At 35.2% G+C, this 16,447-nt stretch overlaps 1 protein-coding gene across 5 annotated transcripts in view; it reads left to right on the forward strand.

Annotated features, from left to right (window-relative positions):
• Positions 1 to 16,447, forward strand: part of LOC145263673 (spastin-like) — a 314,215-nt gene that overhangs the window by 192,134 nt on the left and 105,634 nt on the right. For all 5 annotated transcript variants that reach the window (XM_080120548.1, XM_080120549.1, XM_080120547.1 and 2 more), the window contains 3 exons: positions 1,344 to 1,408; positions 8,129 to 8,203; positions 16,080 to 16,151. In XM_080120548.1, coding sequence (XP_079976674.1) covers positions 1,344 to 1,408; positions 8,129 to 8,203; positions 16,080 to 16,151 — 212 coding nt within the window. The remainder of the gene's footprint in view (positions 1 to 1,343; positions 1,409 to 8,128; positions 8,204 to 16,079; positions 16,152 to 16,447) is intronic.

A 16,447-nucleotide genomic window follows, 5' to 3' on the forward strand; every position in this document is an offset into this window, starting at 1 on the left:
ATAACCCACACATATCGGGGAGCTGACAAAAAAATGTTGCTTGAAACTGTACAGATTACTGATAAGATCTAAAATAGACTATGGCAGCTTTATTTATCCATCCACTAGAAAATCATATTTAAAAACCCTGAACACCAAATGCCACTCTGGACTAAGACTAGCATTGGGACCGTTCCAAACCTCTTCTGTTGAAAGTCTTTATGCAGAAATGCACAAAACTCCTTCAGAGCTTAGAAACGACAATCTTTGACTAAAATTCTACACAAAATTAATAGCCAAATCCACCAGCCCAGCATACAATAGGACTTTAAACCGAATTCATAAATATCTCTTTGAACAAAAAGAAAATATGATGTTATGGACTAAGAATAAAACACATTTCCAAAGATACCAATTTACCCATAACTAAAATCCATGAAACTGTCCTCTGCAAAACCTCTCTTTAGAAAATAATAGTCTGAAAGATAGGCTTTAGCTTAAGCAAATATGCATAAAAACAACCCCACACAATAACTTTCCAAGATGGTCTAGACAATATCAAAGAGAAATACCCAGGCTACACACGCATCTATACAGATGGCCAAACAAAATCATGCAAAAGCTAGTGCTGTAGTACTCAACAAATCAATTAAAAACCAAATCTCTCAAAAGAAACTTCCATTTTGAGTACAGAAATACATGCACTAATCCTAGCACTCAGTCTAATTTCTAACAACAAAAATCCCAAACGCATTCTTTTCAGACTTTCAATTCAGCAGCAAAAACTGCCTTAAATTTCCCAACGCAAATTTCAAAATTCCCTACTCACATCTTCATATCAATACATACACAATGAAAAATTGGCAAACTTGCTCAAATAAATTGCCAACAATAAGTTATACGAAATAATGCCAAAAATTTAAAAAAGAAAAAACAGGAACAAAATACCAAACTAAACAGAAAAAGTCGTCACACTAGCAAGAATAGAAATGGGAAATACTCATCTAACCCACTCATATCTTTTGAAAAAGAAAATCAACTCATTTGTATATCATACCTTTAAAAAAATTAGTCTTTGTAAAAAACTTTAAAGAAGAACATATTGTATGTCGGCTAAAGCAGAGAGTAAAGGCCTCCTAAACTCCTAGATAATCAGCATAAAGGGTTGACATGCCGTAAAACGTAACAAAACAAACAAGCAAACAAAACTTCTGCCCAATTAATCTCCTTAGTTCAAATTGTTAATTGAAAAAAGTTGGAGATTACATCGGCTGAAACGTTTTGAAAAAACCATGAGGATAATAATTCATAGTTTCTGTTGGCTAAAAATGCCCAAATACTAAAATATTTCTCATTTCTTTCAGCTGGACAACATATTGCAAAACAGGCCTTACAAGAAATTGTCATCCTGCCTTCTCTTCGACCCGAGGTGAGGAAATTTTGTTAAATATTTTGGGGTAAAAAATTCAAAACTAGAAAAACCGTTCCAACTATAGACGAAGGAAACTTCCCACGATTCTTGGTTATTGAATTAATCGAAAATTAGAAAATTGGAAATTTATCACCTTTCCTAATAGAAAAGACATTATCCACAAAAAGTAAACCAAAAATGATCAAAAAAACAAAAGATGGAAATCTACTAGTTGAGATAACCAATCTTAGAAATGCTCAATCTCTACTCAAAATGAAAAACTTCCATGAGTACAAGTGCAAAGTCTTTCCCCATAAAACACTAACCACTTCGAAAGGAGTAATTCAAAGTTATGAACTATTGCTAGCAACTGAAGAAGAAATAAAAACCGAATTAGAAAAACAAGGAGTAATCAACCACATCCGCATAAACATAAAAAGAAACAATGAAATAATAACAACCAACATATATTAACATTAAACAAATCAACAATACCTAAGGAAATAAAAATTGGCTACTTAAATGTAAAAGTAGACCAATATATCCCAGCTCCATTAAAATGTTTCCATTGCCAAAAATATGGACATCATAAAGAAGCCTGTAAAGGAATAAAAAATATGTGGAAAATGTGGCAACAAAGAGCCTGACCACACCGAAGAAAAATGCATAAATGAGGTGAAATGTGCTAACTGCAAAGAAGAACACCCGGTCTTCACTAAAATATGCAAAACATAAAAAAGAAAGAGAAATTATAGAAGTAAAGTACAAAAAAAACACAACCTTTCCAGAAGCCAGAAAAATAGTTGAGACGTACATGAAAGACAACACATATGCTGAGACAACAAAAAAGACAACTAAACCATACCAACATAATGAAATACATGATCAATATAGGGAACTGATAAACAAACTGATTACATTAGAACATTAAAGAATGGCCAGAATTTCAAAATAGCCTAAAAGAAAAATACTCAAACCTGGGAAACAAATCCAAACAAAGAAAATAATATTCCATCCACAACAGAACCATTAAAAAAATTATCACAGAAACCAACAAAACAACCACCAGAAATTAATAAAAACATAAGCAATGATAAAACAGCAAATAAAGAACGTTCCAGAAAAGAAGAAAACCAAACAATAGACTCAAAATAGATTCTAAATTCTAGAAAAAATGGAAACCGATTAATTATAATGAACTTCTTATACTTATCTCGCTCTTCAACCCAGCTATTGTTTGCTTACAAGAAACCTTCCTACAAAACAATAACCATTTCAAAACACCAAACTATGAACAATACAACTATTTCCATAACACAGGCCTTCGTGCTAATGGAGGCACCTCAATTCTTGTAAGGAATAACATACCTGAAAGCAATTTCTCTGTCAAAACAAATCTCCAAGCAATTACAACTCAAATCACATTACACAAAACAATCACAATCTGCTCAATATACCCCCCTCCTCATGAACCAATAAATGAAAATGAACTAGAAAATTTAATAAACCAACTACCTTCACCATTCATTTTTCTAGGAGACTTTAACTGCCACAGTACGTTATGGGGATGCGAAGTCACAAACTCAAAAGGAAACAAAATTGAACAATTACTTAACAAAAATAACTTGTGCCTTCTCAATCAAAAAAAATCCCACATACTTAAATCCAACAAACAGATCAACCAGTGCCATTGATCTTACCATGTGTGATCCATCAAGCTTCTTGGATTATACATGGAGCACTTACGAAGAACCCTGTGGAAAAATGCAACAATAATCCCAATACCCAAACTGGCAAAAGATACATCAAACTCAGAAAGCTACAAACCAATAGCTCTCACAAGCTGCCTATGCAAAACGTTCGAAAGAATGATTAACTACCGTCTTATATGATATCTAGATGACAACAAATTTTCTGAAGTCCCGTGTGGATACCAAAAAAATTGAGGATGTATAGACCACATCACTAACCTCGAAAATTATATCAGAAGCTTTTATCAATAAGGAATCACGTAAAATCTGTTTTTTTTTCGATCTTGAGAAAGCATATGAAACTACCTGGAAACACGGTATCATAAAAGATCTCCACAACATCGGACTAAGAGGCAGACTACCTGAATTCATAAAAAACTTCCTAACAGACAGATCTTTCCAAGTTCGCATAGATTCGACTTTATCAGACCCACAAAATCAAGAAGGAGTGCCCCAAGGCAGCATATTATCAACAACTATCTTTAACATAAAAATCAATAACATTATAAAAGAACTCTCTCCTGATATACATAGCTCCTTATATGTAGATGACTGCTCAATCAGCTACAGATCTAAATACACTCACACTATTGAAAGAAAACTACAACATAACATAAATAAAATTATAAATGGGCAACTAAAAATGGTTTCAAATTCTCCAAAACTAAAACAAAATGCATCTATTTCTGTAACCAACGCAAACTCCACCCTGACCCAACCTTACAGATTGAAGGTGAAAAATTCCATTCGTAAATGAATACAAGCACCTGAGAATCATTTTTGACAAAAAACTAAATTTCATTCCACTCATCAATCACATCAAAACCAAATGAAATAAAGCATTACAACTCCTACGAGTCATCGCCCATACAGATTGGGGAGCTGATAAGAACACACTACTGAAACTATATAGAGCATTAATTAGATCAAAAATAGATTATGTTAGCTTCATACATCAATCCACCAGAAAGTCATATCTAAAAACCCTCAACACAATATGCCACTCCGGACTAAGACTAGCACTAGGAGCATTTCCAACCTCCCCTGTAGAAAGCCTGTATGCAGAAGCACATGAAACTCCTCCAATGCTCAGAAATCAAAACCTTGGTCTAAAATACTACACAAAACTGACAGGCAATCCCACAAACCCAGCACACAATAACACTTTAAATCCAAACCGTAAACACCTTTTCGACCAAAAAGAAAATGCAATCAAAACCTTTGGACTTAGAATAAAATCGATTTCCAAAGAAGCAAGTCTACCCATAACCAAAATTCACGAAACTGTCCTCAAAACCCCTCCCTGGAAAATCATATCCCTGGAAACTCAAAACCCCTTCCTGGAAAATCGTATCCCTTAACATCGACCTAAGTTGATATGAAAAGAAACATACTCATCCAATAACTTATGATGATCTCGATAAAATCAAAGAAAAGTATCCAGACCACACACACATCTATACGGATGGATCTAAACAAAATAACGCAACAGCCAGTGCAGCAATACTCAATAAATAAATCAAAAAACAATCAAACCTCCCAAAAGAAACCTCAATCTTCAGTGCTGAAATACATGCTCTAATCCTAGCTCTCAAACTCGCTTCCAATAAGAAAAAAAAAACAAATTTATAATCCTTGCAGACTCCCAGTCTACTCAAAAGCGATTAAAAATAAAAAGATGGACAACCACCTAATCGCAAAATTACTCCAAAAATTAACTGAATTAAACGGTAAAAAAGAAATCATTTTCTGCTGGATACCGAGCCATTCCGGTATTAAAGGTAATGAATTAGCAGATTCTGCAGCAAAAAACGCCTTAAATCTCCCAATCGATGCAAATTTTAAAATTCCATACATAGATCTAAAAAGACGTATCAACGCATACACAACAGAGAAATGGCAAACCTACTGGAATGAACACCTTAACAACAAATTTCACGAAATCATGCAAAAAATCAAAAAACAAGAACAAAATACGAAACTAAACAGAAAAGAAGTCAAACTAACAAGAATAAAAATAGGTCATACTCACAACCCACTCATATCTCCTAAAAAAAGAAAACCAACCCATCTGTATACCTTGTCAAACACAGCTCACAATCAAACACATTAATTGAATGTACTGATTTTGCAACAGTAAGAAATCGATTCTACAAAGAAAACAATATTAAAGAGTTATTTGATAAAAACAATCCTCACACCATACTCTCATATCTTAAAAAAATTGGCCTTTATAAAAAAATTTAAAAAGAACCCTTTATACAACGGTCCTGGATATGACCTAAAACTATATCCGATTGTGAGGCTCCACCTTGCGGGCCTTAGCGAGTGTGGAGCCATCCTTTAATTACCATTGCTTCCAGGTACACTCTGACCCGGAGTGGTAGTACCTGTTAGGGTCCCAACTATGGGTTAAATAGAATCCGACTTAAAAAACAAATATACTCCATTAAAAATTGTTCCTCAAAATAACTAGATTCGGCATTAAATAACCTGAAAAAGGTTGATATGCCGTAAAACAAAAACAAACATCATCTTTCCCTGCTGTACTTTCAGTGATACTGGTGGTAGGTCACCATAAAGCTGTTGGTTTGTTGCGTGACTCCTCCGATATATTGAGGGCCATCCTGAGCATCTGTGTGTAACAGCCATCCAGTCTCTTTTTTAGCGCATTTGTAAGAATCTATGCCTCAGTACCATAGAGAAGGATTGTTTCTACTGTGGCAACAAAGAGTCTTACTTTCAACTTTTCTGAGAGAGTGGATGACCATATCTTCCTCAACTTGTGACATTCACTCCATGCCATTGCTTTTCTCACTTCAAAACCTTTTTCAGTGCTCTCTGACGATGCTCCAAAGTACTTGAAGTTTTCGACAACCTTGAGTGCTTTTACTGTAATTGGGTCAATGTGATTGAAGGCCTGTATCTCTGTTTTCTTGGCATTGCAGTACAAACCCACCAATTGCGCTTCCTCTTCCAGTCTTCTTGGGCTTGAGACCAATTTCCTCAGTTAGTAATGCTAGGTCATCAGCAAAATCGAGATCAGTAATAACAATTGGTTAGACACGCTTACTCTTTCTTTGCAGCTGAAAACCAAACTCCTCTTTTCTTCCATTGAGTGTCTTTCTTAGAACATAGTCAAGTACTATGGTAAAGAGGTATGGTTCTTATGTGTCTCCTTGTAAGACTCCAGCAATGATATAAAAACTTCTGTTTCTCCATCTGGTGTTATTACTCTTGCCCTTGTGTTCTCAGGATGGTCCAATCAAGACCATAAACCATATTTTATCATGTTAAACTTGTATAAGAAATATTAAATTCATTAAGTGTTACTGAGAAAATGAAATGTGAGTTTTATGGTTGACATAAACTGTATACATACAGATGTTGTCAGATGCGACAAAAATTTAACCTTGTAGATCCAAATTTGGTACTCTTTTTTTTTTTCATGTTCACTCCAAACAAGGCATATTGCCACTTGAACGAAAGGGACTACTTGGGAGCATGTTTAAGGGAGATGAGCAAGATGCCAGTTTACGTTATATTTAAACTTCTGCATATCAGTACAGTCAGGGAAGCAGGTAACAGAGGGAATTCCAAAACCTAACAGTCTAAGGAAAGAAGTTTTTAGAGTAAAAACTTTCCAGCATCTAAAGTTGACTCTCCCGTGAAAGGATGGGATTTTGTTGTTTGTTGGGTTTGGTGGTGCGTATGTGCAAATACAATGAGTTCATCAGAGCACATTCCATTAAAATACTTGTAATGCAACATTGTGGTGATGGGACAGTGGGTGGAGCTTAGTTGACAGTGTAGGACATAGTAGATTGAAGACTTTTTTTGGACTTTGTATAAGAGGGAGAGACCAGTGGTAGATACACCAGCCCAGACATGGCAACAATACTCCATGTATGTCGAATAGTGGCTCAAGTGTAAGTAATCTTCTAACATGATGGAGGGAAACTTCAAAAATTAGATTTGAAAAAAAAAAAAAATGTGACCATTAGAGTTTTACTAAGAAAATAAAAATAAATAATTTCATAAAAAAAATATGCATGAGTTTTATGCATAAAATTTAGGACAATATTTTCTCAGTCAAATTTACTTGGTCAGAAGTGAGGATTGAACCTTCAACCTAAAGAAGAGTGTCATTTAGAACTGATTGTTTTTTTAACGATTTTGTATAAAGACAGTAAATAAGGTTTGTTAAGATGCATGTAACAAAACAGCCTGTGAAACAGATTTCATCTCTAATATAAATGTATGTTTCTATGTCTGCTGAAAACTTTTGACAGAGGCAATGGATTTTCACAAGATCTATATCGAAAAATTGGCTAAAAACATTAATTCCTTCACCCTCAACTGGGCACATTTCTATGAGGAGGGGTCGCTTTTTTTGCCAATATTTTCAAAAGTCATCACCTCTTTTCAATTGACTAGCCTTAATTTAAACCTTTGTCACTTTCAGCTTGGCGATGGATGCAACGGCAAAGACGTCACGTTTTTTTTTCACATTCTTTTCCTCCTTCGTGATACGGGTTTGAGCCTGCCTACAACCACTTTTTTTTTTGCTCTACACAGACACGCACACACCTCCAAACACTTGGGCAATGCCAGGTACCCAGACTAGTTTAATAATAAATTACGAATTAAGTCAGTAAATATGTTATGTTAGACATAGTTTGTTTGCTATGCAATGAAGCTGCACACTATTCCTTTAAAAATCTAAAAACAAAGAAAATACAGTTTTTTAGAATAGTTGGTGTGCCGAAACCCTGTTCACTTATTGAAATGTTCATTTGCTCAAAATCTAATCTTCTCGATCACATAGTGATGCTAAAGTTCTCAACACTACGAGATTTGGGATCCAACCATTTTTCCACAAAGAGGATGATTTTGGCTTGGAAATCCGTTTCTCCCCCAGAGAAATAACTTTGGACCTAACGTAGGATAAAATTTTTGGTTACCAATTTTGAATTTTTTCTTTCAGCTCTTTACAGGACTCCGATCACCAGCACGAGGTCTCTTACTATTTGGTCCACCTGGAAACGGAAAAACAATGTTGGTTCGTATTTTTTTTTTTAACATTATAAGGATTGCATTGTACTATTTTACTTTTATGTTCGAATGACATATAGAAATTTCAATTTTTTTTTAAACTGGCGCACGGTATCATGCAGTGGGTGTTTATTCATGAACAAAACTAAGTATCATAGTGGTATTTAAATATACCTTTATTGAGAATAGATATTTACCTGCCTCCCCACCAAAGGAGAGCTAAATCTTTAGCCAATGGATGCCTAAAGAGCATTCATGGCCGGTATTTACTGCTCCCCTCCAAGAAAAGAAAAAATTGACTAGATATGAATTAATCTCAGAAATAAGTCTGAGAAAATTTTTCATATAGATTTTAAATTTCTGTAAAAGATGGAAATTCTCATAGTTGACCAGAACTTATGCATTTTGGGACCAGTTCAATTTTCAATTTTGTAAATGCTCTCTATCTGGCCCAAAATATACCCCTATTTTCCAAGACGCAGCCATAAATTGTACTCTACATGAATCCTCGAATGTGGTTTCCACAATACCAGGATACCATGAATCCTGATAAACAACAATTATATATTCACCAGTTGATGGTAATTTTCGTCATTTCTGTTCTGTTGTTTCAACTGTAAACAAAGAAATAAAACGGTAAATTTTACCTTGTTTCCACCTTAACATTTTTCTTTAAAAGTTTTAGGGTATGCTAAAAATGAATATCGCATTTAAATTTTCTGCAATAAGTAGTTTTCCGGATATTAAGCAATGTCAGATGTTACACAATATGGTTGAATATCAGCAGCAATCATTTCTCTTCTCAGATAATGGATCTCTTGTGACCTGTGACTATTAGTATTCCAAACTTTCTTTTTGACCAATATTGATTCTATAGTAGTCTGGAGTTTTGCTGGAAGCTCGTAGTTGCTGCCACTTATTCCTGGAATGTCTGTGCCTGAATATTCATTGTACTTCTATTTCTTATCTGCAACTTTTGATTCTTTTGAATTAACATTTCTAAGATGGTTTAACGTATTAGTCGTCATAAAAGTTTTTACTGATTTGTCACCCTTTGCTGCAGTTGTATTATTTTGGAATTGACAGCAAAATACTTCCAGCAGAAACTGGTTGTCATAATGGTTGAAGGTTGTTGACAATATTTAGTTCATTTTTTTATATATTGAAATTACATATATCTGATACCTAATTAGTAATTTATACATTATCTAAACCAGAAAAATATGTAAAAGTCCGAAAATGAATGCTTTATTTTCGGTTCATACAATCCCCCAACATGAAAACTGAAAGATAAAGTTGTAGTAGAAATCATTACTCTCACAAACGACCTTGTGTTTTCTTAGTCTGTAAAATGTAAAATGACAGCAGAAAATGTAGAAAACAAGAAAAGATGAGCATAATTTTGTAGGTCACTCATTGGTGAATGCCTACCATTAATTTGCATAGGTGTACACAATTGGTAACTGCTAAAAGAGACAAATTCTAAAGCAGGGGGTGGGTGAGTTGAGTTTTTTGTTGAACAGCTTAGAATGAGAACCAATGGTGGAAGATCAAATACACAAGGATTTGTTGCAAGTTGAGGAAAAAGGACTTTTGTGTGTTGTAAGAACAAGATGTTTTGACATTCCATTTTTTTTTTTTTTTTTCCCTTTCCATTTCATAAGCTATCTCAGCATTTTTATTTTATTTTTAAATGACTTTGATAATCGGTGACTTAAAAAAAAAATCGACAAATTTGACATTCGTTTAATACCAGAATTTGATGGATCTACTGCTGGGCTGTCTGTTGTCAAGTGGGTTGAGAAGACTGAGCATATATGCAAATTGTGCAAAATAAGAGCCAGCAACAGTCATCCCATTGAGGTTAACTAGAGGAGCCTATGCAATGTACCAACAATTTGAGGATGAACCTGACTGGGAAGAAATTAAGCAGAGCTTATATACATCATTTGGTACAGATTCTTTTGTTGCATGGCAACAGTTCACTACCCGGCGCGTATATCCCAATGAAACGGTGGACATTTACTTAGCTGATTTACAAAAGTTATCAGTACCGTTTCGTGGTGTCTATGACAAAATGTTAAGCTGTGCCTTTTTGGTGGGCTTACTTGAGGATATCAGTAGACTTTTGCAAGCGTCATTACGTATTGATAGATTAACAACGGACGAGTTATTGGCTCGAATGCGAAACATTCTTAAGGAACCAGAACCAATTACAGCAGCAGCAAACACTAGTTGTGCAGCATTTAAAGCCTATGGAGACAATGTAGATTCTCTCTCAGCTAACGCTAAGCATGAGAGCCCTGTCTGCTATAAATGCGGGGGTCATAACCATTTTACTTAAGAGTGCTGGAGTTGTACAATGAATGTTTATCCTGGAGCACTACAATGTTATCGCTGCAATGAATTGGGTTACATATGTCGCAACTGTTCAGGAAACAGTCGGGGACTGTTGCTACTCTTGCCAAACAATGAACACAGAATTGCCTGTCATCGGCATCAAAGTTGATGATGTGTAATGTTCAGCATTTGTAGACATGGGATGTTTCCGATCTATAGTTAGCGCAAATCACTGTTGGACATAGAGGAAGCAACAAGTGGAGATCATGCCCATTAATGGCTTATCCCAAGCATGTTGTGGTATAGGGACTGTCACAATATGTACTGAGAAAGGTGACACAGCTGAAGTTGACGTCCTGGTGATGCAGGAAAAACCCCTTGTATACGACTTATTACTTGTGATTGACGCAATAAGAGCTCTAGGAGATGTCATGATTACAGCAGCTGAAGGTATAACGCTTGGTAGAGAGAAGTTTTTGCAGCTATTTCTATTGAGGAAAAGGATTTCTCTGCTACGTTTGACAACAAAGAAAGACAGTGATATGGAAATGAACCATGATCGAATCACCAGATTGGTTATGCAATACCATTTCAGAGTATGCAGTTTCTACCAAGAATTGGATTGCATATGAAGAAGAGCTTCAGCTGTGGATTGATAATGGTTGGTTAATACCATACCCACAAGAACGTCTAGGACCACCCAAGGGATTAATTCGGCTCATGGCTATTGAGCAACTGACTAAACACAAAATTTAACCCGGGATGGATTATCAAGAATTGAATCAGCATGTTGATGCCTTTACCAGGAATGCAGATGTGTGTGCTGCTAAATTACAAGAGTGGTGTCAGAAAGGAAGTAATGTAGCACTGCTGGATTAGAATAGGGCCGACCTACAGATATGGATGAGTCACTGTTGCCATTTCAAACAGTGATAATCAAGGGAAAACTATACTGTTTGACACACTTGGGTTTTGGTCTAAACGTAGTACTCTTAATAATGACAGCTATTATTAAAATTGTTTTGATGCAAGATGAGACAACAGTGAAAGCTAATCAGCTTACATTGATAACATCTACGTTAATGAAGATGTCTGCAGATGTGGTTCAAATGAAACTAGAATCTTTTTGTTTAATAAGCAAGGACCCTAAGTGCTTAAAGGATGGAGCACTTGTGTTGGGCTTTGAGGTCCGGGAAGAATGTCAAACTTCATGATAGAAGCAAGGAAGCCCAATTCCAGATGTACCTAGTGTGTTAATGTGACACATCACGTTTTCTATTTGCGGTAAATTAGTAGGAAATTTACCTGTTTGTGAATGACTCTGAGTGGTAATAGGAGTACTAAAAAGACTACCAACTGTAGTAACAAAAGGATGGGACAAAATAACCGATGACAAGTCTCTCCTGCAAATGATGGCCAAAACATTAACTAAAGTATGTAGAAACAACCCTGACCAGGGAGAGTGGCATGTATCCAGACATGAACTGAATGCATGGGTTGACACAAGTTCTTTGGCTACAGGTATCGTGTTGGAACGATTGAGTAATGTTGTAGAAGATGTGTGCTAGATGCTCAGCATATCAATTTGGCGGAACTTGATACCATGCTGAAAGGCCTCAATCTTGCGCTGCAGTGGCAGGCCCAGTTCATACACTGACTCATTGTATGTTTACCACCTTAACTGGAAAAGCACGAGTTAAGGCTGCAAGTGAAAACTGGAAAAGCACGAGTTAAGGCTGCAAGTGAAATGTTGATACGAAGGAGACTAATGATAATAAAACGTCTAGTTGATGAATACAGTTTGCAGGTTGATATTACCTTCCATCAAAGCAGAATTTGGCTAATAAACCGACTCGAGTGCCAAAGAGATGGATTGATATAATGAGGCAGGGATCTAATCTTCCGACACTGACATGCGCATACTTAACGGATCAATTAACACTGGATCAGATCCGTGAAATACATCAGAAGAGTGGACATCCTGGAATTCGTCGAACCACGTATTTTGTCCAAGGAGTGTGTCCTGCAACTACGAAGACATAAATCAAAGCAGCAATACATTCGTGTGAAGAGTGTCAGCGAATTGATCCAGCACCATCCTGATGGCAAAAAGGGAATCTTGAGGTGAAGGAAAACTGGTGTCAGATAGGCATGGATATAACTCATGATGACAAACATTTCTTGACCTTAACAGACTGTGGCCCAACGCATTTCACAATATGGCATTTGTTGACACGACAGGATACATCGAGCGTTGCAATTAAGATCCGTCTTTTTTTAACGTGGTGCCCTACTTGAAATCTTGACTGATAATGCCTCTACATTTTGATGTCAAGAATTTCGGAAATTCACAACCGAATGGGGGCTTAGAATGCATTACCGATGTGCATATTTTCCTGAAGGTAACAGCATACTGGAGTGGTGTCAGCACACGATCAAAAGAACTGCAGCCAAGACGCAGTGTTCAATTTCAGAAGCTATGTACTGGTATAATGTGACACCCAAGAATGATGCAACACCATGTATTTGTATTAAATGAGATTTACCGCTACGAACGGCATATAAAAGGGATAGATGTCACATCATCAGTGGCTAGAGTTGTCGACATCATATAAAGTGGGAGATCGTGTTTGGGTAAAACCACCAAACACTCAGTCCACTACAAAGTCCTCAGACTATGTTGGTCAATGGTGTCTCATGTCATGTGAAAGCTGTCTGCCCCTGTTGTGCCTCTTCTACCTCAAAGGATGATGAGGAAGAAAGCATCAAAGGATGATGGTGAACAAAGCATCAAAGGATGATGAGGAACAAAGCAATTCAAGGATGATCCTGATCCTCTGCTGCCCTTTGAATGCTGCGGAAACAGAAGAGGGAATGGTGGAACAGGCCAGTGGCAATGACGGTAGTGATAAGGAAGATCGGAACGAGGAGGAAGTGACATGTCCAATTCTACGTAGAAGTATATGTCGAAGACAATCACCATCTCCCTGCTATTTATGTGATAGTGATATCTGATGGGGGTGTAATACAAATCATCTCTCTCGCAAACGACCTCATGATTACTTAGCCTGTAAAATGACAAAAAATGTAAAATGACAAAAAATGTAAAATGACAAAAAATGTAAAATGACAACAGAAAATGTAGAAAAGAAAAGACGAGCATAATTTTGTAGGTCGCTCATTGTGAACGTACGCCATTAATTTGCATATGTACACAATTGGTAACTGTTAAATGGGACGAATTCTAAAGCTGAGGGTTGAGTTGAGTTTTTTGTTGAACAGCTTAGAATGAGAATGAACGGTGGAAAATAATATTGAATACACAAGGATTTATTGCAAGTTGAGGAAAGAAAGGAAAAAACTTTCATGTATTGTATCGACAAGAGGATATTTTGACGTTGCCATTTTTTTGCTTTGTTCCCTTTCCATTTTATAGAAGTAATAATTTTCTTTGACAGTAAAAAGGAATGTAAATTTGATTGGAAGAGAAATGATTGAAATTTTCCATATGCTTACATCTATTTGCCTCAAATTCAGTGCAGTTTTGAAAGTCTATATGTTAACAGCGCGTCATGGCTGTTATTTGATAATATGGTGTAGACCATATATGTATCTTCGATAAATTTTCACTGGTGAGCAAAACTTGTCTTCATTTACAATATAATTAATATTAGTATCATTTACGGTAACAAAATTTGCTGATAAATCGGAATTAGAAAATCTATTAATTGGTCGATTATCAAAGGCAGATTAAACAGTAATCGGACAATTTGGTAATCAGTGTGTGTATATATGTGTATATATATATATATATATATATATATATGTATATATATATATTCCAATTATAAGGAAAAGACATTTTTATATTTATCTTTAAAAAAAAAAATAGGAGGCCAGTTAAAGCTGGATTGAGGGATTTATTTTTAATGCAAGATGAACACAAGAATGAAAATATACGCTTAAAATATGTTTAAAATAAAGTGTGCTAACAGGGAGAAAAAAAATTGGAACTTTATCCAAAATAAACGTACGTCTGATCAATGTACAATGATAGAACCTTCTAGAGGCTAATCACATTCAAACCTAAGAAATATTTCTGTTTCCAAAGAGAAAGTCTCTTCAAACGAACATAAATGGTCTCCAATATCTCCAGGTAACAATTGGAATGAGCACGATTTTAAATGAGTCAATGCTGATGCTCGTAGCACAAAAAGGGTTTTTTAAGCAAATGATCTGCTATTGAAGACCCAGATGTGTTACTTAGAATGTCCATTAGTAGGTAATTTTGATTCCTGATTCTGCTATTATCTGTTGCTGGATTTTACTATCCAATCTTAACTACGTTTGACCCACATAGTCTGCACTGCAACTACATCTGAATAAATAAATTACATTATTGTTATGGGAGGGGGAGTAGAACATCTTTTTGAGAGGATGCCATTAACGGTTTTGTGGAAAACGCAATATGTATGTTGGAAGCAAAATAGCATTTTTCCACCGTTGAGCTGACTTGCTTGGCGAATTTCTTGCTTACTGACCCTAGCCATGGTAAACAAATATAAATTGAACATTTAGCCACTGTATTAGTTTTTATTTGGGAAAATTCATATATTTCCCTTCAATGACTGATTTAATCACATCAAGAGGGTAACCATTATTGAATAAAGTATCCGTGAACGTTTTCAATTTGTCCCATTTTGCTTTTGAATAAATCATAAGAGCACAATGTGTTAAGGTACAAATTAATCTTTCATTTTACAGGGAAAAAGAATCCCAGCATGTATATTACTCTGTAATGGGTTTAAGATATATTAATGTAACACAGTGTAAGATATATTAATGTAAGACACAGTTTTTGTTACAGCAAGGAAAGCTAAAGCAGTTAGACTCTCCTCAAGTATATTTTAATGAAACATGCATCATCTTCAGTAAGAAGAAAAATTTATTTGCCTCCATTTCATTATTAAAGAGTCAAAATGTGTCCTCTACATATCGAAAGATTATATGTTTGTATATCTAGACAATAATTGCTTCTCATTTCTATAAGAAAATGTTTACCATTGTTGCTCCCAGAATTGAGCCCATAGATACCCCATCTATTTGCTTGTAGATTACATCATTAAAACTAAATTCAACAGATTTATTAGCAAATTTCATCAATTCAACAAATATACTTTCAGGAATGACATCCTCGTATGATACTAGTAATCTATTTAGTTGTATCCCTATTTTAGAGACAATTGATATTTGTGCTGATTTTTTATATCACGAGCCAGTTATCGCCGCCTCCCATTCCTGAAAGCATATATATATATATATATATATATATATATAGCCCATCAACTCCAAACCATGACAAATTTTTTAAGTTAAAAAAAGGAGTGATTAAATGCTAATTTTATTTGAAAGTTTATTAGTGCATTGCTGCTTTGTATGTTAAACTTGCTTCCCTGTTCCTTTGATTCTTTTCTATTTTTATGAAAACCTTTTTGTTTTGCATTATTTTTAATTGTGGTTAATAATCTTTTCTTACTTTACAGGCAAAAGCCGTAGCAAATGAATCGAATGCAACATTTTTCAACATAAGTGCTGCCAGTTTAACTTCTAAATACGTAAGTCATTCTCTTATATAAAATTCACCTAAAGTAAATATTTTTCAGTTGCAGTTGATTGGAACTGCAACCCAGAAATATTATTGAAAATCAGGTCATTTAATCCTATGTTAGGTGAAGATAAACTTTGTGTGTGTGTGTGTATATATATATATATATATATATATATATATATATGAGAGAGAGAAAGGGGTCTAGCAAGTGAGAGAGTAAGAGATAGAGAAATTTAAACCTGAGAAGAGAGAGCTCCATTTTGTAAGTTCCTATTTGTTAATTGTTCATATGTTCTGTTTCAA

This window comes from Euprymna scolopes, chromosome 39 (assembly GCF_053919585.1).
Source record: "Euprymna scolopes isolate OS-2025 chromosome 39, ASM5391958v1, whole genome shotgun sequence".
NCBI lineage: Eukaryota > Metazoa > Mollusca > Cephalopoda > Sepiida > Sepiolidae > Euprymna > Euprymna scolopes.